The sequence below is a fragment of the Lutra lutra genome, chromosome 5 (assembly GCF_902655055.1).
Source record: "Lutra lutra chromosome 5, mLutLut1.2, whole genome shotgun sequence".
Classification (NCBI taxonomy): Eukaryota; Metazoa; Chordata; class Mammalia; order Carnivora; family Mustelidae; genus Lutra; species Lutra lutra.
In genome coordinates this window covers 91,709,976-91,734,744 of record NC_062282.1, presented here as the reverse complement: position 1 = coordinate 91,734,744, position 24,769 = coordinate 91,709,976, and the positions used below count along the sequence as shown (strand labels likewise).

General features: G+C 36.4%; 1 protein-coding gene across 1 annotated transcript in view; it reads right to left on the bottom strand.

Annotated features, from left to right (window-relative positions):
• The window catches only part of NDUFAF2 (NADH:ubiquinone oxidoreductase complex assembly factor 2), a 161,902-nt gene that overhangs the window by 16,869 nt on the left and 120,264 nt on the right, over positions 1-24,769 (bottom strand). Inside the window, exon 3 of the mRNA XM_047729475.1 lies at positions 23,250-23,290. Within this exon, the coding sequence (XP_047585431.1) occupies positions 23,250-23,290 (41 nt within the window). The remainder of the gene's footprint in view (positions 1-23,249; positions 23,291-24,769) is intronic.

Sequence of the window (24,769 nt, the reverse complement as noted above, 5' to 3'; positions counted from 1 at the left end):
CAAGCAAATGTAAGCTCAAGTGGGCATCTGCGGTCGCCTTGGAGCCAGGCTTCCTTTAGGTTTGTTTGGTGGCCAGGAGAAAGAGAGGCTCAGGGATATCCCAGCAGGGATGCAGACAGGAAAATGAAGAAACAAAGTGGGTGAGAATTCTCATGGGAACTGGTAGGGGAGAGCAGAAAAAAAAAATTATTAATAAATAAGAATAAACACAAAAGGAAATCAAGAGCAGAGAAGAAACTGGCCTTTTTAGGGCTCTCAGCAGGACATAGGCTGGAGTCCTCTCTTTCACTTTTTCACACAGTCATTCAATACTATTGAGCACCTACTCTGAGCCAGGCACTGTTCTAGACAAGGCAGGGAACAAAATAGTCCCTGCTCTCATGAGGCTTGAATTCTAGTAGGAAGAGACAAATAATACACCAACAAATAACATCACTACTGAATATAAGTAAGCAGATGACTGCTGCTTGCTATTGCTATAACCTTCTCACTTAATCAGCCTGCTCTTTTGGGTTTACTAAGAAATAGGAGACAAACTAGTGTGGGAGTACTTGCAAAGAAGTAAACAGAATTTTCTTAGCTCCTTTCAAATGTTTTTTTTTTTCTTTTCTTGAAATGAAAATCACTTTTCCTTTTTTCTACAAAAGTAATACAGCTGGAAACAAATATTAACATTTAAACAGAAATCCATAAAGTTGAAAAACATAAATCTCTCACAATTTCATATCCAGTGTTAAAAAGTCTGGAGTATATCATTACAGACTTCTCTTTAAACATATAAATGCATTTACAATATGAATATAGTGTAGCTCATTTTCAAATGCATGTTTATAATTATTGATAAGGTACAATAAGGTACGTACTATGCATACTGTTCCATAAATTACTTTCCACTTAAAATTTTCCAGACCTCTTTCTGTATAAACTTATATTAAGTTTATATGGCTTAATGGCTGTATAGTGGCTAGTATTTCATTGCACAAAGGTAACCTAATTTATTCACTCAACCCCCTACAAATGAATGTTTAGTGTGTTTCATATTTTATAATACTACAAACATCCTTGTATAAAATTTTTATACATTTGTCAATCATCCCTAGGATATCTTCTCAGAACTAGAATCAAAAAGCTGCTATGTATTTGGAAAACCGCTAAAAGTCAACATCACCTTACACCTGTACCTATGGTGAATGTTTTCCCACATGTCAATATAAAAGAAAAAAAAAATCCTTCTTTATCTTATATTTTATAAAATCTACCCCCACCCCCCATCAGTTTGTGGTTTCTCTTTTATCTAGGATTTTATTTTTATAAAAAAGTAGAAATTTCTTATGTTGTCAAATATGTCAATTTTTCCCTTATGGTATCTGGCTTAGGTGTCATGTCACTCACTCTTTGGCTTGCTTGTTCCTTTTTATCCTTTAGGTGTCAGCCTAAATATTACCTCTACAGAGCAGCTTCCCTAAATTCCATCTAAAGAAAGCTGTCCTTACTATTCTTTCTTAGAATCTTTGTTTATTCCTACAGAGCTCTTTTCACAACTTGTACAAATGATCCATTTTTGGTATTTGTAACATATCTGCCTTTCCCACTAGAGCATAAGCTCCAAGAGGTACACATTATTCCCTGGGTGATCTGCCTATTTTCCACTACACCTCCAACATCTGCCATAGAATAGATACTCCTAGATTACTTCGTGAACAAAGTTTAGTTCCTTCCTGGGGCATAATGCCAGTTTTCTCTTTTTTTTTTTTTTTTAAAGATTTTATTTATTTATTTATTTGACGGACAGAGATCACAAGTAGGCAGAGAGGCAGGCAGAGAGAGAGGGGAAGCAGGCTCCCTGCTGAGCAGAGAGCCCGATGCGGGGCTCGATCCCAGGACCCTGAAACCATGACCTGAGCCGAAGGCAGAGGCTTTAACCCACTGAGCCACCCAGGTGCCCCTGCCAGTTTTCTCCTGAACAGTGTTCCTTCTAAAAGATTAAATGAATAGTAGAGACTGTCAAACGAATCCTTCACTAAAGAGTAATTTAGAAAATCTCTGTTACCCTGTTTCCAAAAGAAATGTGTCAAGATCAGAGATCATGGCAACCAGACTGGTCAGTAAATTTTGGGCTGGGCTTAAATGAACACTGCAGTATGGCTCAAGGACATGCAATAATGCTTTTATGACACGCAAGGGCACATCCATATACTGTATATCTTGAGAATTTTGATGGTTTCAAAATCTATTATTAGTAATTTACTTTGAAAATGACGACATGCCATATTACTAATTTAGGATCAAAGGGAGGAGTGTTATGATGCCAGAGCACCCAAAATGTTAGGAACTTGTAATTTAGTTTTTCTTTTTAATTTTTAAAATATTTTATTTATTTCTTTGACAGAGAGTGTGAGTGTGCACAAGTAGGGGGAGCAGCAGGCAGAGGGAGAAGGAGAAGCAGCCTTCCCTCTGTGTGGGGAGCCCGATAAGGGGCTAGTTCCCAGGACCCTGGGATCATGACATGAGCTGAAGGCAGATGCTTAACCAATGAGCCACCCAGGCACCCCGTAACTTAGTTTCTATGGATATCCTCTATGATAGTTATTAATTACTTATTTTAAAAAAGTGGTATTTAGGCACAAGCATCAGCAATAGTGATAGTTCCTTGAACAGTATCAGTTAATAAGAACATAAACTGAAGGTTTAGGATGGCCTGTTTTCCAACTGCTAGATAAGAGTTTACTTCAAAGGTATCAGGGTTGGTCCCTTTTCGTTCTCACAATAAAAAGTTCAGTGATACTCAGATTAGATGAGCCCTTTTTTTAATGATTCTTAAGAATGGCTCTTTCCTTTTAGATGATTATCTTTTAATTGTGGCAGGAATTAGGGAAGCTTCTATCTGCGATTTTTTCTCACGAATACCTGTAAATAAATACCTGTAATTACACAAATTAAAGTGGAACAAAAGCGGAGTTCTAGTTTCATAGTGTAGGTAAAAATATTTACATTCTATTATATCATTTACTTACAAATACTTTTTCTTCTTAAATTGAGAGGCAATATGATGTTTTCTTAGGTGAATGCATGCAATGTACTAACCTTCAATGAATTTATCACCGGACTTAATACATGCAAATATATTTTCAATACACAAATGAATTTTGTTAACAGATACCACTACAGTGTAATAATATGCCATGGCTTTTTATAATTATTTCATTTAAATTACTATGTAATGTAAATTTCTTGGTAAAAATATCCATCTGGTGATGAAAATTTGGAATTCATTCAATAGAAAATCTTACTATGTTATTTTCAACAAACACACGTGAAATTAAATATTTTTATGATAAACTATCTTATAATTTGCTGATCATAGATAATGCAATTAGTCTAACTTTGTAGGGGGGAACAATTATTGAACTGTTATACATATCAGTCCTCACTAAAATAATACCTTGTCCCTGTCTAAAGAAGAGAGACTGTCAAAACAGATAATTCTAGTAAAGTCAGAAATAGTTTGAAAGGACAAAAAACTTTATTTTCCTCTTTAACATTTCACCTTATATCTATTCAGAAACATTCAGAAAACATTTAACTTTATTACTATATACCAAGAACTTCACATATTAGAGATGAAAAGCAATAAATTATTTAACCTAATGTTTTTCATAACTTAAATACAAATAAAAGATAAAAGCATGACTTTTTAATTAAAAAGATTTATTTCAAATTATAATAGGCCACATTTGGCTAAGAAGTACCGTATTAGACTAGAGATAGTCTACATTTGACAGGTCTAGATAGTCTAAATCAAAGATAGGGAATATTACTAATTATTTAGAGAAAATTTAAGATGTAAGATTTATAAATTATAACAATAAAAATAAAAATTGAGAACCATCATAAGAGAGTAATATATCCTAAACTGAAATTCTTTGATAATTCGACATTTGAATAAAATTCTTCAGAAAAGGGGGTGTTTGGGTGGCTCAGTGGGTTAAAGACTCTGCCTTCGGCTCAGGTCATGATCCCAGGGTCCTGGGATGGGCCCTGCATCAGGCTCTCTGCTCAGCGGGGAGCCTGCCTCCTCCTCTCTCTCTGCCTGCCTCTCTGCCTACTTGTGATCTCTGTCAAATAAATAAAATCTTAAAAAAAAACACAACAAACTTCAGAAACTGGAAATGAAAGTCATTCAAAGATGTAGATACAGGGGCGCCTGGGTGGCTCAGTGGGTTAAGCCGCTGCCTTCGGCTCAGGTCATGATCCCAGGTCCTGGGTTCGAGCCCCGCATCGGGCTTTCTGCTCAGCAGAGAGCCTGCTTCCTCCTCTCTCTCTGCCTGCCTCTCTGCCTACTTGTGATTTCTCTCTGTCAAATAAATAAATAAAATCTTTAAAAAAAAAAAAAAGATGTAGATACAGAAAAATAAGTATATAAAAGGATAATGCAAGAAAGAGTGAAAGTTAATTTATATAAACAGTTTTGCTAGATAAACACAGGAAAAATGTTAATTACCTGATAAACAGAACATGGCAGCACTTTATAAATATTTGTTGAACTGAAATGACTTTTGTGGTGGTAACAAAGAACATTTGTTACCTTAAGGCTACAAATGAAACAGCCTCAAGATTTTAGGTAAATAACTCAGGAGAGACAGATATTATATTAAGGATGCCAAGGTGCAATCCCAATGGCCAAAGGATATTATCGTGTCCTTTGGCACCACCTGTCAGATCACTAGAAACCACTGAGCTGACATTTTTAATTTCCTTTTTAAAAGTTATTTTCTGATTATAGACAAATACTTCCTTTATGTAGCAAATTCATAAAATACATAAAAGCACTAAGAAGAAAATCGGCTCACCGCCCAAATACTTTGTATTTATACTTTCTTCAAGTCTTTTTTTCTTTTTTTTTCCATTCACAGACTTCCTTACTTTAAAAAATAACAGAGTCAGGAAGATATGGTATATTTTATATATTTTTTATTTCTATTTTAAAGATTTTATGTATTTATTTGACACAGAGAGAGAGAGAGAGAGAGAGCTCGTGCACACGCATACACAAGCAGGGAGAGGGGCAGGCAGAGGAAGAAGCAGGCTCCCTGCTCTAAAGCTCCCCATGTGGGGCTCCTTGTGGGACTAGACATGAGGCTCAATCCCAGGGCTCTGGGATCACAACCTGAGCCCAAGGAAGAGGCTTAAACAACAGTGTCACCCATGTGCCCCTATAATTTCCCTTTTTAAATTAATTCTCATACAATGTGTTTATAAAAGCAAAGCATATGAACATGACATTAAGCGAGAAACAGGCTAAGCCAACTGGCTAATTAGATTCACACTTACATTTTCTTCGCTAATTGTGGTAACCTGTTTGAATAAGGTCTCCAAGGGTTAATTAGCCAGCAGCATTTATCAGTAAAAGATAATGTACTTAAATTTTAAAAATATGTGTAAATTTGTAAGTCTTTCATTTCCCAATATGAATCTGAACTCCAGAAAAAATTTTCTCATATTGGTAGTTGTATTAAAGACATAAAATCTGGGGCGCCTGGGTGGCTCAGTGGGTTAAGCCGCTGCCTTCGGCTCAGGTCATGATCTCAGGGTCCTGGGATCGAGTCCCGCATCGGGCTCTCTGCTCAGCAGGGAGCCTGCTTCCCTCTCTCTCTCTCTCTCTGCCTGCCTCTCTGTCTACTTGTGATCTCTCTCTGTCAAATAAACAAATAAAATCTTTTAAAAAAAAAAAAGACATAAAATCTTACTTCACCAAGTTGAGAAATAATTGTCTTGGAGAACAGAGGTACTGATTAATGTGTGAACTGTTGTTTCTTGTTCAAGGAAATTCCATATTGTAAAATATGTAAATAACTAGAAAAAAAAAACAGAATAAAAGACTAATTCAAATTATCATGACCCAAATACTAGTACCTAAAAGACTAATCATATTCTTGTGAGTAGAATTTTTTTCACTGGGTCATATTCATAGTTTCCTGGCAAGCAATTTGAAGATCAAAATTCTTAAGCATTCAAAACCCAGTGGATCTTTTTTTTTAACTTTCTTACTTAGATAAATTTATTTTATTTTATTTTTTTTAAGATTTTATTTATTTATTTGACAGACAGAGATCACAAGTAGGCAGAGAGGCAGGCAGAGAGAGAGGAGGAAGCAGGCTCCCTGCTGAGCAGAGAGCCCGATGTGGGGCTCGATCCCAGGATTCTGAGATCATGACCTGAGCCGAAGGCAGAGGCTTTAACCCACTGAGCCACCCAGGCACCCTAATCCATTGATTCTAAGAAAGGTACTACCCTTCATAATTTGGGTGACCCTCAACTATTCACTTGAAAGGCCTTAAAAGCAAAACTGAGAGTCCCATGAGGAAGAAGAAATTCTGCCTCAACACTGCAGGATCGGCTCTTGCTCAAGAATTTTCAACCTGCCTGCCTGCCTGTGTTACAAATATCTGACGTGCCAGCTCCTACACTCATGTAAGCCAACTCTCTGAAATATATAAATCTCTTAATTGCATCTACATCTATCCTCCTTCATTCTTCCCTTCTCTCCTCCTCTCTCATCTCTTTGATAAAGAAATGCCTCACGCCTTTTTCTATGAGGAATCTCTATGCTCCATAGCACCCTACTATTGCTGTAAAGTCAAGGCCATTGCAATTATGCCAGCCCAGTATTGAAATCTGCACATCTGACCATCCAAAATGTGCCACAGATTAGCACATTTAACAGAATAAACTCATACTTTCTCTCCGTAGTTGGAGTGTATTCACTTAGTCAATGAATCTAGGGATTCTGTTTCTTTAAGGAGTAAAAGAAAGATGTTAAGTTTAAAAAAAAAAAGAAAACAAAGGAAAGAAAAAGAAAAAGAAAATGATTAAAAAAGTCAAACCATGGGGAAAAGGAGGAAAGATATGTGGTAACTGCAAGTGTTAATACAGTTCCTGGGATTTAACAGTAACTTTTAGTCTCAACATCCTAATAACCTGGGCAAAAAGCTAAACAAATTATGTAACTCTTTTTACTTAATAAAAGGAAACATTTATTCTTTTAGAGAGAAAAAAAAAACTTTTTTTCTGGTAGACACTTCTATGAAGAATTTGTTTTCAAGATTTCTTAAATAAGAGATAAAGAACAAAATAACCAACATCTTCAGTACTCGCTTTCAGATTCGGAAATGATTATCTTCTAGCCTCTTCACTTGCTAATCAAAGGCCCAAAACATAAAAGCTAGAACTTAATGAGGGAGGAGCTGTATGTCCGATGATGGTAACTGATACAGGAGGTGGCTAGTATATCCCTTAGATCTTCATTGTTCAATGATGGACACTGGCCACATGCGGCTTTGACAACCCAAAACGTGGCTGTCTGAATTAAGATATGCTCTGAGGCAGGGAACCTGGGGTGACTTAGTCAGTTGAGCACCCAACTCTTGGTTTCGGCTCAGGTCATGATCTCAGGGTCCTGGGATTGAGCCCCACATTGGGGGGGCCATCCCCACTGAGGGGGAGTCTGCTTGTCTCCCTCTCTCTGTGCCCTTCCCTCCATTATGCTCGTGCATTTTCTCTCTCAAATAAATAAATCTTCAAAAAAAAATGCTGTAAGTATAAAATAAACACTAGATTTCAAAGATTAGTATTAAAAATATAAAATATCTCATTAATAATTTTTATATGCATTACTGCTGAAATGATAACATTTTGATGTACTAGGTTAAATAAAATACATTATTAAAATTAATTTCACCTATTTCTTTTTACTTTTTCTAGTGGGCCTCCTGGAAAATTTAAAATTAAATATGTGGCTAACATATTTCTATTGCATAGTGAAGGCCTATATCCATAGGCCTTAGGTAGTTCTTCCCCAATTTTTGACAACAGGAAGGAAGTGGCCAATGGAGGACTAAGAGCATTAACATTGTGGGAACATTTCTATACAGGTCTGGCTTATCAGCTGGGTAGTTCTACCCTAGAAGATCTTCTTTAAACATAATTTCCTTTGGCCACACTTTTGGGAGGATCAAGACATTAGATAATTTAAGGCATACTTCTGCAGGGTATCAGTTTGTTAGCAGTGTTCCATGTGGAGAGGAGATGCCTGCTTCTAATCCCTGATGGGCAGCAGTAAGACAGTCACTCTATTATCAAGCTAGAAAAGTACAATCAGGATTCTTATTAGGAAATTAAATCACTAAACTCCTGCATGAGTTAAGTTTCAATTATGCTCATAGGCCAAGTCTATTTAGTCAAGCTGTTCTTGAAAAATTAATCTCAGGATCTCTCAAGTATCCAGTATCCAGGCAAGTACTGAATAAACTCCAGAATTTTATCCCACTAAGATGATTCTGATCACAAAATTTTCAAGTACATCTGATGGACCTACACATACTCTTTAATATTTCTAAGGAACATATCATTTTATGCCAACATGACCAATGTGTGCTCATGTTATAAAGTCAGCTGGCCTGATGAATTTAATTATTAGGTACTGAGCATTTCAATTTTGAGCTCAATTTTGTCTATTATAGATGACAATTTTGGTTTCAATAAATCCGATGCTGAATAAGTGACCCCCCCCCACCCCGGAAGAGAAGTAAGATACTAAAGAGAGTGAAATAGGAAAAGAAAGCCAAACCAGAGGTATGCTTTTATCTGGTCAGTGCTCCGGATGCTGGGACCCAATTCCTGCTGGAATGTTTTGAGGAGTCATGTTGAATGTGTCTGAATAGTCAATGTGCTTCACCTGTCTGCCCAAGGGGCAGAAGGGAGCATTTATTCATTAGCTCTTATCTCCCAAGGGTCACCTGGTGTGGTAATCCTTTCACATATCTGAATTGATTCCCCACAGGTATCCCATGCTACAGTGTCAAAGCAGAAAGCTAAAGCTACTCAGCAGAGCTATAGTAGGTGACACATAGGATAAGATGTACTCTAGCTGCAGCTAGGCTGGAGTAAAGTAGGACAAGAGGATATGAGGGAGGGCTCAAGAGGCATGTGATACTATGTTCTTTTATGCCTGTCCCTTATTGCATTGAGATTAAGAATTTAAATCACCTTCATGTTATTCCTTACGTTCCACAAGTATGTGAAAACATATGATACTTGACTCTCTGCTTATTTCACTTATTTCACTCAGCACGGAGGACACTGGGAGGTGGAGAGGAGAAGTGAGTTGGGGGAAACTGGAGGGGGAGACAAACCATGAGAGACTGTGGACTCTGAGAAACAAACTGAGAGTTTCGGAGGGGAGGAGGGTGGGGGTTGGGTGAGCCTGGCAGTGGATATTAAGGAGGGCAGGTATTGCATGGAGCACTGGGTGTGGTGCATAAACAATGAATTCTGGAACACTGAAAAGAAATACAATAAAATAAAAAGGAAAAAAAAAAGAATTTAAATCACCTTGAACTACAGAGAAAGTGTATCTTTTCGAAAATTAAAAAATATTAAACAGCTCTGAATATTACATTGGAAAAATGCAGGCGGCTCTTAGGCCATGCAAATGGGGAGAAGGAAACAAAGCAGAAAATTTCACAGTAATTTCTATGAAGCAAACATTCAAACTACCACAGTGTTATACTCAAATGCAGATGAATCTCTTTAAAAAAAGTTTAAATGAGTATAGAGCTTAGAAATATTTCTACATAACTTCACATCAAATTAGGATTCTTATGGACTTGAAATAATAACAAGTAGAAATAATAAAATAACAGTAGTTATTCCTTATTTAATGCCTATCTTGAGCAAGGCATGGGCTTAGCATCTTACATATACCAGTTTACTAGGTGAAAAAACTACTTTCAAGATTAGTAATTTTCAACTTTTTGTACTATGACCTCTATAAGTATATTAGGGTTCTCAAAAGACATAGAACCAAAAAGATGTGTATAATGTGTATGTATATATATATATTTATATATATAGTATGTATAGGAATATATGTATACATATATATGGGGGAATTGATAAATTTTAGGGAACTGACTCACATAATTGTAGAGGTTAGGAAGTCCAAATCTTCATGGTAGCCTGGCAGTCTGGAGGAGACCCAGGGAAGAGGTGATGTTGCCTGAGTCCAAAAGGAATCTACAGGTAGAATCTACTCTTCCTCAGAGGATGTCAGTCTTCGCTTACGGTCTTCAACTAATTGGATGAGGCCCAGCCACATTCTGGAGGGTAATCTGCTTTACTAAAAATCTATCGATTTGAATGTTGGTATCAGCTAAAAAAATTCCTTCACAGCAAAATCGAGACTAGTGGTTGACCAAATATCTGGGTGCTATAGCCTAGTCAACTTGACACATAAATATTAATCATTGCGGGTGCCTGGGTGGCTCAGTTGGTTCAGCATCTGCCTTTAGCTCAGGTCATGATCCCAGGGTCCTGGGATCAAATGCTTCTTTGGGCAACCTGCTGAGCGGGGAGTCTGCTTCCCCTTCTATCCCTCCTACCTCCAGCTCATGCACAAATGTGCACGTGCTCGCTCTCTCTCTCTCTCTCTCTCAAAAATAAATAAATAATATAAAAATAGATTGACCATTGCAGTAAAAATACATTTTACATTACAATGGACACAAAACATATGCATATATGTATGTGAAACAAGAATTTCAGAAAACAATACTCACTGTGAGTCAGGTTTTATATACTGGTATTTCCTATTCCATATTTTTTTCTATTTTATTAAAAAGAAAAAAATACTTATACCCCACTAAATTGATTTCACAGCGCTCTAACGTAGCACATGAATTGAAAAACCCTGCCCTAGATGACATATTCATTTGCTCATGTTTTAGAATACTGGTTAAAAAAAAAAAAGAATCACGGTGGCAACAGAATGTGATATTTGAGAAGGAAATTAAGTATATTTGAATACATAAAATGCAATAAACATGTATATCAGAAAAATTATATAAAATGCCTAATTTCTTATTACCATAGCAATGACATACACATAGCAAATTAGTGTAGTATTTTATCACTGTCAAAATAAATATTTGAGAATAAAATCTGGCATACCTAACTGTGACAATCAACTGTGGCTTGGTATCTTTGAGGGTACCTTACCAATATAATCGTCCTAAGCACCACTATTGCCCCACTTAAAGAAATCACGTTATATCTGATAAAAGTGATCAGTAGCAGTTTCTTTTTTTTAAATTTAGATGGTGAAAAAAAATCACTACTTCTCCAGCATGAAAGAATAAGAGGAAAATCACAAGAAATTGTTTTGGATAAGATAACTGAGAAAGTGTGGATTAAAAACAAAAACAAAAACAAAAAAACTTGACCTCATTTTAACTCCCTTAACCTTTTTCACTCTAGATGTAAGCCCAGTTTTAAAACCTAAATGTGACTTGTCTTTGTGACTGATGATACGACTCAGAAGGTTAACTTTTTTTTTAAATGTTTTTAAGCCAGCTCATTTTGATTTTTTTTTTAAAAGATTTTATTTATTTATTTGACAGACAGAGATCACAAGTAGGCAGAGAGGCAGGCAGAGAGAGAGGAGGAAGCAGGCTGCCTGACGAGCAGAGAGCCCGATGCGGGGCTCGATCCCAGGACCCTGGGATCATGACCTGAGCCGAAGGCAGCGGCTTTAACCCACTGAGCCACCCAGGCGTCCCAGAAGGTTAACTTCTTATTCAGAACTAATTCTGTATACTTTTTAATATGCACCTAGTAAGTTATGATGAATCTCAGAAGAAACTGAGCATAAGCAAATCTAAAAATAATAAATAAAGGCACTTTATTTATATACATTTTAGAAAAAACCTTTTATGTTCTGCTCCTTAAAGGTCATAAAAGATCAAAATAGAAGAAAAAAATGTGCTAAGGATAAATTACGCTCACACTCAGACCTCAGCTTTGTACAGAGGCATATAAAAAGCAATCCTTTTAGAATGAAAAAGGTGGGATGCTTGAAATTTGAGATACTTTTTAGTAAGATATACCTAAAATCAGTATTTTGAAAACCAGAAAGACTTACAACACAAACTAGAATAAAAATTTCTTGTATAATTCATAAATACCTACAGTTAGGGAGACACAATAGCTTATGGTTGAGTATAGACTTCAAGGAGCTCAAAATGCTCAAGTGATTCACTTTCATATCCTCCCACATTTTTCTAGAGAAGCATGGCAAATTTTGTATCATTTTAGCTTTTACAAAGCTAGAGATCAATATCAAAAAAGGTGTGTAGAAAAGGCGTCTCTAAGTGTTATGCTATTGTGTTTCAAGTACTTGTTTTATTCTTTTATTATGAGAGTTAAGTAAAAACATCGGAATGCAAAATAACAAAAGTATACCCAAATTATAATAATGTACCAATGTATGAATAACTTGTTAAAGTTGAGTTGTGCAACCAGCCATAGGATTTGGGGTAATTTACCATTTCTGTTTTTAAAATTGTTATACTAATTTTTTAATCAAACAAAGTTAAAGAGGCAAAATTGTAACTCTGGCCATGCCAGAGTCACAGAAAGGCCCAATAATTATACTGGCAGGGATAAACTGCAGAGCTTCAGGTACTTCTGAATGGGGAGAAGACTACTTTGCCTGGTCAAATATAGCCACAATCCGCTATGCATGAGGGAGGTCAAATGACTCGCATAACTCCACTCAACAGGAACTTTTCATTGTGGATGGCGGTAAACCCATCAAGACACAGCATCTTTGGGCAGGAAGAAATGCTAGTAGTGACTAAAGAACAGGGTATTGACCAAGCTCAAGGATATATCCTTTCTAGTCTTGGAAACCAAAGATCCCAGAATGAAAAAAAGAAAAGGAAAGGAAAGAAAAGGAAAGAAAAGAAAAGAAAAGAAAAAAAAAGAAAAGAAAAGAAAAGAAAGGAAAAGAAAAGAAAGGAAAAGAAAAGAAAGGAAAAGAAAAGAAAAGAAAAGAAAAGAAAAGAAAAGAAAAGAAAAGAAAAGAAAAGAAAAAAGAAAAGGATCCTGGAACGACTGCACAACTGAAGATGTAATGCTCCTGTGTAAACTTGTAATAAGACCCAATTTCTGAAGGCAATATGTGAATGTTTTTCCCTTGCAACCTTAAAGATTAATCAGACTAATTTGCTTTTGCAGAGGAAAAAAAAAGATATTAAAAACAGAATCTAAACATAATTTAACAGAGTTATGATATCTAGGACAGGTTGGTACGTAAAGAAAATTATTACAGCTATTAAGCACATACCAGGTGCTTAGTAAGTAACTGAATGAATACCAGAGATATATAAGCATTAAGGTTTTTAACAAGGAATTCTAAAAACGAAGCCACACTGTTTTCTTTTTAAAGATTTTATTTATTTATTTGAGAGAGAGAGAGTGAGAGAGAGAGCACAGGAAGAGAGGGCAGTGGCAGAGGGAGAAGGAGAAGCAGACTCCCCGCTGAAAAGGGAGCCTGACACAGGGCTGGATCCCAGGACCCTGGGATCATGATCTCATTTGAAGGCAGAAGCTTATGAACTGAGCCCCAAGAAGCCCCAACACACTGATTGTTTCTTATACATATTGCTATGATAACTCCTTAAGTGCTTTTAGTATTTTAGAATTTCAAGTATTTCAGTTGTCAGTTTATTCTAAATATCTTATTTTTGTATCAGGGACCCAACAGGTTCTCTTAAAATTTAGGATTACAAGGTTTCATTGTATTCTTTTAAATAAAATATTTCAAGTGTATAAATATAGTTAATAATATTATATACACCCATGTGCTCACCATCCAGCATAAGAAACAAAACACTACAGCTATAACCAACTTAAGAAATAAAGCACCACCGATAAAACACTACAGATATGACCATGATCCAGCTTAAGAAATAAAATACTACAGATATGACCAATAAAACACTCTGTGACCCCTCCCACCAACATTCTTCTTCCCCAGAGGTAATAACTACCCTCAATTTCTTATCTATCATTTTCATACATGTTTTTAAAACTTTTACCACACCTTTATATATCCATAAACAATGGGAGCAGTGATTTCCTAGATTAGTTGGGGCACGTATATACTTTTGAAAACTATGTACCCATCTTGCTCATTAAGTTGACAAATAATGGTAAAGGATGTATTTTCCAGTTTATTGCATATCAAATGCATCCTTTAAGTATGTTTTTTGTCAAAGCCTGGGAGCTGCATTTTAATTTATTCAATCTGTGGAAATATAACCATAGAGCTTAATTGGCAGAGCCAGTCCTCACTGTCAAACCCAATCAGCCAAATGTGACTTACTCTCTGTCAGAAAGTCTAACTTAATTTTTAAATTCAAATAAATGTATTATTATGTGTCCCCATGACAACTTTCTCACTTGTGGATGTTAATTTTAAGAGAGAGGAATGGATAGCTAGGTAGGTAGACAGAGAAACTATAAGGCAAGGATCCTGGCCATGAGTTTGTCACCTGGCTGAAATAATGTGTTGCCCCCTTCAGTAATTTTTACTGAAGCTTTCTCTGCTTTAGCCTCAATAGACTCTCCCTCAGGAGAAATTCACTCTCTAATACTCTCTGTTTGGTGCCCTGGAGATTTTTAAACCCCAAGGCAATGCATAAGAGTGGAGCACGGACAAGGAGTAAGCTTTCCTTCTGGAAAGTGGGATACAGATGACTATGTAAGACATCAGAAAGGAGAACTGTCAGACCAGAAAGATCATTTTTAGGAAAGATGGCATACAGAAAAGAGTGAATATGGAAATTAATGTCTTTAAAGCTATCTTTACCTGCACATCCCACTGAAAGCCTTTGTGTTCTCAGCGGCAAAGGTATCCCAATTTGAAAACCACTCATCAACAGCAGGAGCTGGCAAACCAGGCTCTACCCACCACCTGTTCTGTGAATAAAGTTACACTGCACACAGCCATACTCGCTTGTTCACGTACTGCCCGCTCTAAGTGCGTTCACACTACCACGGCCAAGTTAAATATGAGCAACAACACTGTGTCTCACAACGCCTGAAATATTTGCTTGCTGGTACTCTGGAGAACAACTCTGCTACCTCTCCTCTATAGCATTGTGTATATGTTTTTAAAATTCTCTTTAAATCAAAATTACATATTCACATAATTTGAGGGGCCACATTGTTCTACAAAGCTTATTATGAAAAATGGTTCTCTCTCCCCCAAAACAACTACTTTATATGCTTTCACTTGATGTCTCTGGTTATGGCACAGGCCAAACAAGGGAGTCACGAAAATGTCTGACAGTTACAAAGGAGACTCTGCTCCTGACTCCTCTGCAATATCAAAATAACATCCATATGTTATGATTTATTTTTCAAATTTAAGCACTGTATATTAACTTACTATAGAAAAAGGATTTACCTCATCCTCCTTGAGACTTAATACTCTCAATATAGTTGTATATCAATATTCAACATTTATATGATTATGAATACACACTATAACAGTAAGTTATCTAGTATACCAGGATTATTTTTCCTTTTCCTACCTAAGCTTTGTTTTCCTTGGAAATAATAAGTAAATTCTGTGTATTTTCCAGGTACTTACCTATAATTCAACCTCACTTGTTAAGTTCAGTAAGTATATGTTCATTCAATCACTCTAATTTTCAGATTCGTACTTCTTCCCTCAAATTTGTCTGCATACTGTTTTTCCTTTTCCATATATAAGCTCCCAGATCTCAGTTGGGTAGAGAAGTTGCTGGGTTTTCAAACTTCCACAAAGAGAATTTAACAATATCCTTCTCTTTTCTTCAGGAGACTTAACCCTGAGATCATACTATTATTTAATATATGGTTCATGTTCAAACTTTACTAATTACCCCAATACTGTCCATTATAGCTAAGTTTCCCCTCACCCCCCCCCCCCTTAAAATCCAGGGTCACATATTACATTTAGTTGTCGTGTTGATTAGTCTTTCTTTGTTGTTCATAACACTGACATGACCTGAAATGTGTTCCAATTTAGGTTTCCCAGTTCTTTCCTCACGATTAGATAAAGATAATGCGTTTTAAGAAATATGGCATGAATATTGTCTGATTCTGTGTATTGTACAAGGGGGCACATATGATGTCAAGTTGTTCCACTTGGTACAACTTTTGACCACTTGACTAAGGTGGTATGCACAAGTTTATCTACTATAAACAAATCTCCCCCCCTTTGTAATTAATAAGTATTCTGGAGGGAGATAACCTGTTTCCCAACAAAATCTGTCTTAATACACACCAATGATTTTTCCTGAATAAGCTATTACAATGATCACTGAAAAATGGTGACTTTTTCCCAACTCTACTATTTTGCCTACAATTTATTCGTTAGCATCTAATTGCTTCTTAAACAGATTTTCAACTGGGTTATTGTTTTTAGCACCAGCCTCAACTCCACTTTTAGAATTTCCTGGCACTGCCAATTACAGAGCATTCCGGGGTTCTGTGATGTAAACCGGGTTGCTTCTGGGCTTTCTTCTCTGCCAGATTAGAAGACATTTTCAATTGTGCTAAATCTGTTACCACCTGTTTATCTGCTTTCCAGCTTCCAAAACAATGTTGCTGTTTTTACCTCTTCAATTTTTTTGACCTTGTAGGTTTATGCTTTTTAAATAAATCCCTTTGTTGTCATTTTCATTAGGCTTGAAAAGATAAGGTAAATTCATAGTTTAACTTGCTAACTTTGCTTGAAGGTCCATTAATGTTTCCTTGCTTTCAAACTTTATAGAAAGGTATCATACTATATGATCATCTTCTGTAATTTGCTCTTTTTGCTTGACATCATGTTTCTGAGATTTATCCCCATTGACACACACGGCTCTAGGTCATTTATCTTTAATGAATGATGCTGTAACCCAGAGTACAAGCATGCTTCAATTTTCTCACCCATTTCCACTGTATAACCAGTGGGTCTGTTTTTCCACGAGAACATACACTCCATCTTTGCAATTTAAGGTGGCAGGAAAGTGAGGTTACATATGTAAAAATATCCATGTTACGATATTTCCATTCAGTAACTTATAAAATGAACATAATAATACTGGGCACTGAGAACTCAATCAGTAAGTGTCAGTTACTTGGACACAATGGTGAAAAGGACCTCAAGAATTCAGAAATAAGATTCCTCGCTGATAGTTAAACTGTAAGATCAACACATTATAGGCCAGAACAGAGACGTGAAAAGATTAAATGAAAGAATAGCCGCAGGGCCAGCAATGTTTGATCATAATATAACCACTGTAAGAGCCAAGGAAATAATATGTCAGTCAGAACAGGGAAGCAAAGAAAAAAAGATAATCACAAATGCTGAGAGACAAATGGACAAATACACAAAAAGAGACAAATGCTGGCAACCCATACAGTGTATCCCCAAAAGCCTCAACCATCATGTAGCAATTTTTTTTATTACAAATCATAAGGTTATTCCTAGGATAGAGACAGATGTTGGGAACTGTGGCCAATTCTATTTAAATATCTCCATTCCTATGGTCAGATTATCCTCACTTTGAGATGGCCACAACAGACAGTTTTAGGCCTGATGCAATTTAACATTTATTTTACTTAACTCCCCTTATCCTAATGCCACACTCACCAGGTAACCTATTGTTTCTTTCCTGTGCCAACTGAATTTCTATTGCAAATTAATACACTGAAATTCTGGCAACTATTTCAAACTTGCATGTCTTTTAGTCATTCTGATATCTTTTAGAGCCAGATAACCTTAGACACGGACAAAAGCAAGTTTTGAGCTTTCAGCTCAGATCTTAGAACATGGTCAAGTAAACAAGTTACTGTGAGGTATTATCCTACACTACCCCAACCTTTTGTTTGACTACAGCATCACCATCTCCAACTCCATTTCCTACTGGTTTCTAGAATTTCTTCTTCCTTTTTCATGGAGAAAGTAGGTGAGGTCTATCATTACAGTTTTCTTCTACTATCTGTAAACCTATTGCTGAGTCATGTATTTCGTCAATACTTAGTAATACATCTATTTCCTTTTTGAAGTGGAAAACTTTATTTTGTTTCCTACTGTTTTTTTCAGTATGAAAGGAGAAGCAATATTTTAAAATATTTGCTACATGTGATTTCTAATGGAATAAAGTCGTCATTAGGAAAAGTCTACCGCATTAATTTTGTGACATGTTAATTCAACTTGTACCACACTGATGAAAATGGCTGTACTATATTGGCAACCTACAGTAAAATGTGCATTTCTAGGATAGCAGGACGGGCAATGCTCACCTTCAAAATATGTTCACTTTTGGGACGCCTGGGTGGCTCAGTTGGTTAGGCAGCTGCCTTCGGCTCAGGTCATGATCCCAGCGTCCTGGGATCGAGTCCCACATCGGGCTCCTTGTTTGGCGGGGAGCCTGCTTCTCCCTCTGCCTCTGCCTGACATTCTGTCTGCCTGTGCTCGCTCGCTCTCCTCTCTCTCTGACAAATAAATAAAAAATCTTTAAAAAAAAAAAAAATATGTTCACTTTTACAAAGTCATTTTATAGTTGGCTGTCAGAAATTCAATGTCATGGAAACCATGTAATATATTGACATGGCACTAAGGTTTCCATTTTTGTCAACAAAAGCCTATCCAATAATGAATCAAGCTCTGTGTTAGGTGCCTGTGACAAACAAATGAATGAGACAAAATCTTTGTGCCATACAGCTCACAATATAGTCAGAAAAATGAATGAACTAAACAAAGAATGATAACACTAAACTCAAACAGCTATACAGCTGCACAAGGCAGTATAGTTATACCTAGAAAGGAGTAATTAACTCTAGGAGATAAAAAGATGAGAAAACAGTTGAGGAAAACATCAAAGAATTTTAAGGGGAATTAAGCACAAGCAGAAGTGTGCCACCTGGTAAGAGAGGGAAAAGACAGCAAACCTGAGAGAAGATCCTTGGAGAGGAGAGTGGGTATATCAAGTGTAAGGAGAGAAGTAGAAAACTCAGTTGGGAGTATATCAGGAGGCCTTGTATGGTCTGCCAACCAATGAAACCTTCTTTTCGCTAGGCTTTCCCAAGAAGTGTGCTTAAAAATTTATTCCTTCAAGCCTTCAAAGAGGCCAGGAGAAAAAATGTGGGGGTCACAGGGTAAGTGTGTGTTTGATTTTATAACAAACAGCCAGTTTTGGAATGTGGCTGTATTATTTTCACAATAACCAGCACTGTAGGAAAGGGATGGTTGCTCTAGTTAGGACTAGTGTTAACCTTTTGAATTTTAGCTCTTTTCATGGGTGTGCAGTGTAGTGGCATCTCAGTGTGGTTTCCCTGATGACTAAAGATGGTGAGTATCTTTTCATATGCTTAGTAATAATTCTCCTATCTTATGAAGTGACTGTTTAAGACTTTTATCCAATTTTTATTAGCTTTGTTTTTTTTTTTTTTCTTTTAGGTCATTGAGTTGATGTGTTCTTTTTTTTTTTTTTAAAGATTTTATTTATTTGTCAGAGAGAGAGAGGAGAGCGAGCGAGCACAGGCAGACAGAATGGCAGGCAGAAGCAGAGGGAGAAGCAGGCTCCCCGCCAAGCAAGGAGCCCGATGTGGGACTCGATCCCAGGACGCTGGGATCCCGACCTGAGCCGAAGGCAGCTGCTTAACCAACTGAGCCACCCAGGCGTCCCTGATGTGTTCTTTATATAGTCTGGAGTCCTTTGTCAAATACATGGACTGTGACTATTTTCTCCTAGTGTATTGCTTTCCTAATGTTCTCTTTGAATAAGCTTAGTTTTAAATTTTGATTAAGTTTAATCATCAATGCCTCTTCCTTCTGGATCGTGCTTTCTATGTCCTGCCTACCTCAAAGTTGTGAAGATATTCCACTACGTATCTTCTAGAAGCTTTATGAGTTTTAGTTTTTCTGTTTAGTCTGTGCTCCATCTTACACTAACATTGGTACATGATGTTAGGTAGGGATCAAGGCTTATTTTTTTTCCACATGGATATTAAGTTCTAGCACCATTTGTTGAAAAAACTTTCCACTTGTAATTGTGTTCCCTTGGTGCTGCTGTCAAAAGCCAATTGGATGTATAGTGTCTATTTCTGGATGCTCTATTCTTTTCCATTCACGTATTTACATATCTCTATGCCAGTACCACACTGTCTTGATTACTATAGTAATAACTACAGAGTAAATCTTAATATCAGACAATAGAAGTCCTCTAATTTTTTTCTCCTTTCGCATGATCGCTTTCAGCTACTTTAGGGCCTTTGCATTTTCAAATACATTTTAGAATTCATATACATCTTGATTTCTACAAGTCTAATGGAATTTTTATTGGATTTGTATTTGACTGACTCTCTACATCAGTGGTTCACAAAGTATAGACCAGTAGCATCAACACCATCCTAGGAACTTGTTATAAATGAAAATATTCAGGCCTTACCCTAGACCTAGTGGGTCAAAAACTCTAGGGCTGGGACCCAGCAATCTGTGTTTTAACAAGCCTTCCTGGTGATTCTGATGCACAATAAAGTGTAAGACTTGCTGCTGCAGATCAATTTAGAAGAATTAACATCTCAGCAATATTAAATATTCCTACCCACGCACAGACATTTCTCTCCATTAATTTAGGTCTTCTTCAATTTCTCTCACCAGCATTCTGTAGTTTTAAGTGTACATGTCTTGCATACATTTTGCTTAATTTATATCAGGGTATTTTATGTTCTGGTGCTACTGTAAATGGCATTTTAAGCATTATTGGCTAGCTTTTAACCATAGTGTAAAGGTGAAAGGGACAAAAGTCTCTTCGGGGTGGGAGTTCACTAAGAGACTTGAAAAAAAGTAGAGAGCTCACTGATTGGTAACATCTTGAAAACTAACTAGTTTTAACAGGCATGCAAGATTACAAGGTTGTTTCCAATGAACCGCTACAGGCATTAAACAAAGCAACTGTGAAGACCACTAAAAGAGGGACAACCAGATGTGCTCTCACATAGTCTTGTCAAACATTTTCTACAATCCTGACAAAAAGATCAAAATATGGGTATCCAGCCTATGGCTCCAGCTGCGAAATTCAAAGAAGACAGAGTAACATGTTGAACCACATGAAGAACATAAGACAAACAAAATCTAAACTGTGGCAAGCTCTATAGGTGAAATGGGCTGGGTTTTTCCACAGACAAACTTAGCAAAAATAAAAGGGATGGAGGAGAACCATACAGATTGACAAGAGATTTAAAATCAAATATGAAGATTTTACAAAATGGACAACTCTAAACTATCATGTACCTCTGAGTGGTCGAATTAGTTAAAACTGAGAAAATGATCATTGTAAAAGTCAAGTTCGGGGTTTCTTCTGGGGGAGGTTGTACTGATACAGGGCATATGATTCTGGAGTAGCTGACAGAGTTCTGTTTTTGAACTGTGTGGAATTCACCTTATAATAACCCATTAAGCTATACATTTAATTCTTGTGGTTCTCTGTATACTTGTCTTATTTTACATTAAGTAGGTTTTACTCTCTTAATACAACATGTATAATCTAAAATCTGACAGTTTACAAGTTTTAGTGGTAGAGCAGAGTTTGGTGATGATAAGAACTAAGGTGTGGCTATCAAAGTGGCTGTTCGGTTGAGGTAGGGATATTAGTGTGGATGAAGTAAAAAAAAAAAAAAACACAACTGAATGGCTAAGCCTTGGGAAGGCACTGAAGGAGAAGTCTGTAAGTTTGGTTCTCATCTCCACTAGCAGTATGGGGAGTGGCCTAGACATTGGCAGAGACAAAAATTATAAACAGGGACAGGAAAATATACTTAAATTGTAAAGTTATTACTCTCCCTTGGGCCCACAAAATGAAACAATACTTTTGCAAGTGACTAGGGAAAGAAGGGCAGTTGAACCCACTTTGTTTCTGTGGGTTGTGGTAAAATGAGCACGAAGACCCTCAGTACCTTTTAGACACAAACAAATTTCAGTTGAGGCTTTCTGGCAGAGAAAGGTCCTAAGAAAATATGAAAGGTAATCTGCTAAAAAAGAAACAGAAATTCCTGAAACACAATGGAAAAGATCAGGAGGGAGAGAAAGGTGTGTGTGTGTGTGTGTGTGTGTGTGTGTTGGGACGGTACAGAAGAGCGTAAGAAGGGTGAGATTGATAGGACTTTAATCACTTTGTATATCAATGTTTCCATGGAAGAAGCCTTTTAAAGTTCTAAGGATGGAAGAATCATCTTTAGTTCTGAGAACAGGAGTTCTTATTATGGTCAAGAGAAGGGGACTCTGAAGGGCTCCTCGATGATGCCTACCACTGTAAACCACTGGGGATAATTCTGAATCTTGGATCACAATGACTTTTCTTCCTTTTTATTCCAAGGTTCACTGATACTAGAAAGAATATCTGACAAGAGTAGGGCAGGGTCAAAGTGGAAGCAACATTCAAAACTAGAAATGGGCTTAGAGACCATTCAGACCCTGGCCTAACAAACATTGATGGGGTCAGTATAGGAGAAATGAAGCACAAGTATGCCAATTTATGAGTCATCATGAATTCTGCCCTGGAGTACACAACAAGTGGGACCAGACTGTTGGAGCCCATTTCTGTTGTCATCTGGGTTGTAGTAGTGATGGAAGAGGGGAGAGAAAACAGGAGGGAAGTCATAAATAGAAGAAACGGAATAGGCAGTACACTAATGAATTTGGAAATTTTCCTCCTTTGAAATACATTACTTCTTACGAAATAACTTTAGAACACTTTATGCTAGTGTTTTAAAATGAAAATTATAAAATTTTTAAAAAATATATACACCACAGCATTGCTATACTTTATATTCTGTAAACTACCAAAACTATGTTTCTGAAGTTTAAAATAAAAATTCAACTATTAATTACTGAGTGTTTTATATTACATGCTTATTGTATATTTTAAAGTTTCTCCAGATACTTGACAGAGTTAAATGTATATAAGATTACAAAATCTTACAGTTGCTATAAAGTTAAGGGCAAAATGGACAGGACCATTAGATTCAGTGTTTCTCAGACTTTTCACCAAACACCCATATCAAAACAAAGCTCCCAGAACTAGGCAAAATGTCCTGATGCAAACTGCTCTAAGTCTAAACTTTCAAAAATGTATTTTTGTTCTGTACTGCATTTTTCTTATTTCATTTAAAAATTCATAGGAATTTCATGTTATATTCCATAACTTGTGCATTTATTCTATTATAAAGACATTTTAAATTGTTTTCTGTGGAGTAAAATTAACACTCTGAAAGATGCATATATTTATTCTGAGGCTCTATGTAAACTCGCAATTGAGAAACACAGCATTATAAAAACATGTTATTTGAGTATTTTCATTATGTATTCTTACCTCCATAGTAGGTGGAGTCTTTCTTGTTTTTCTAATCCAAGCTAGAAAGAAAAATGATACTTAAATGTACGTTTTTGATAATTTACACAAGCATTTTATTCATTCATGCATGAAACAAATATTTATTAGCACCTGTTACATGTTGTTTTAGGCACTGGGTATACAAGAAGGAAATAAGCGTGAATTTCCTCCTCTCCTGCAGCACTTACACTAGTGAAGGGGAACAGAAAACAAATACACAAACATATGATGTCAGGTTGTGATTTGTATCATAAAAAAATACAACAGCATAGGGAGTTTATTAAAGAGGGGACAGTCCATATCTAAAATCAGACCTCATAATTGTCTGAATTCAACTGAGTGCCTGGTGCCTTATAGCAACAGGAAGGAACTGGGGCAGGTGCCTCTAGGGAAGTGTATCAGAATCACATGGAAGACATATAGTACATCATTTAGGAGTAGAATCAGATCTTTTGGGTTCAAATCCCAGCTTCATCATTTACTAGCTGTGTCACTTGGGGGAAGTTGTTTAATTTTCTAAAACACAGATTCCTATCTGTAAAATATAAATTATAAAAGTATCTACATTTTAGAGTTTGTTGTGAATGTTAAATGATATCTATAAATTCTTAGCTTAGTCTGGCATACAGGAAGCATTAAGTCTAAGTTAATACTATCATTATCACTATTAGCCATAAACCTATATATTTTTTAATAACAGACTCAAAAACACTGAGATTAATAATATCTGCTTGGCCTATGGGGATAGATAGAAAACTGTGATAAAATATACTTTAGAAATTTGGTCTTTAAAAAGTTGGAAACTGCTTGATCACTTCAGTTGATTTAGTTTTCATCACAAAACTGTAAGGTATCCTTATTTAATAGAAAAATTAAATAACTTTCTCAAATTTACACGTTAGATGTAATGGTGGCATTTGAGTCCAGATTTGACCCTGTCTCTAGCTCCAAAAGCTACCCATGATCTACTAAGCAGCCTCACCAATTTCAGTAAGAAACAAGCAAAGAACACACAACTAGGAAGAGGAATAGGGCATAACCTTAATTACATGCCGGAAAGTAAGAATTACTAACCCCGTTTTACAGATTGGGAAACTGAGGTTCAGAAAGATTGAGCAATCTGTCTAAATAATTAGACATTATTATTAATGTTATTATTATTATTAGACATTATTATTATTAAATAATTAGACCTCACATAATTAGTGAGGAACAGCCTGGGAATCAACCCCCTTAGGCTCTAAAACCTGAGCTCTGCCTGCTAACTAGCTCCCTTCTCTTCCCACCAGCTCCACCAGCCTGCCTTCTGTCATTCAAGTCATAGCACCAAGAACTGTCCTCATGACAAGCCCAGTATTGAATGGCTGTTGGGGTACAGAGAACAACATTCAACTGTAGGCCTTGCGCTGATTCCATAAATGTATTTTTAATACAGTCCCAGCATTTTAACCTTCTGCCCTCTAACTTCTAAGTTTTTACCCGTTGTTCTCCACATTCTC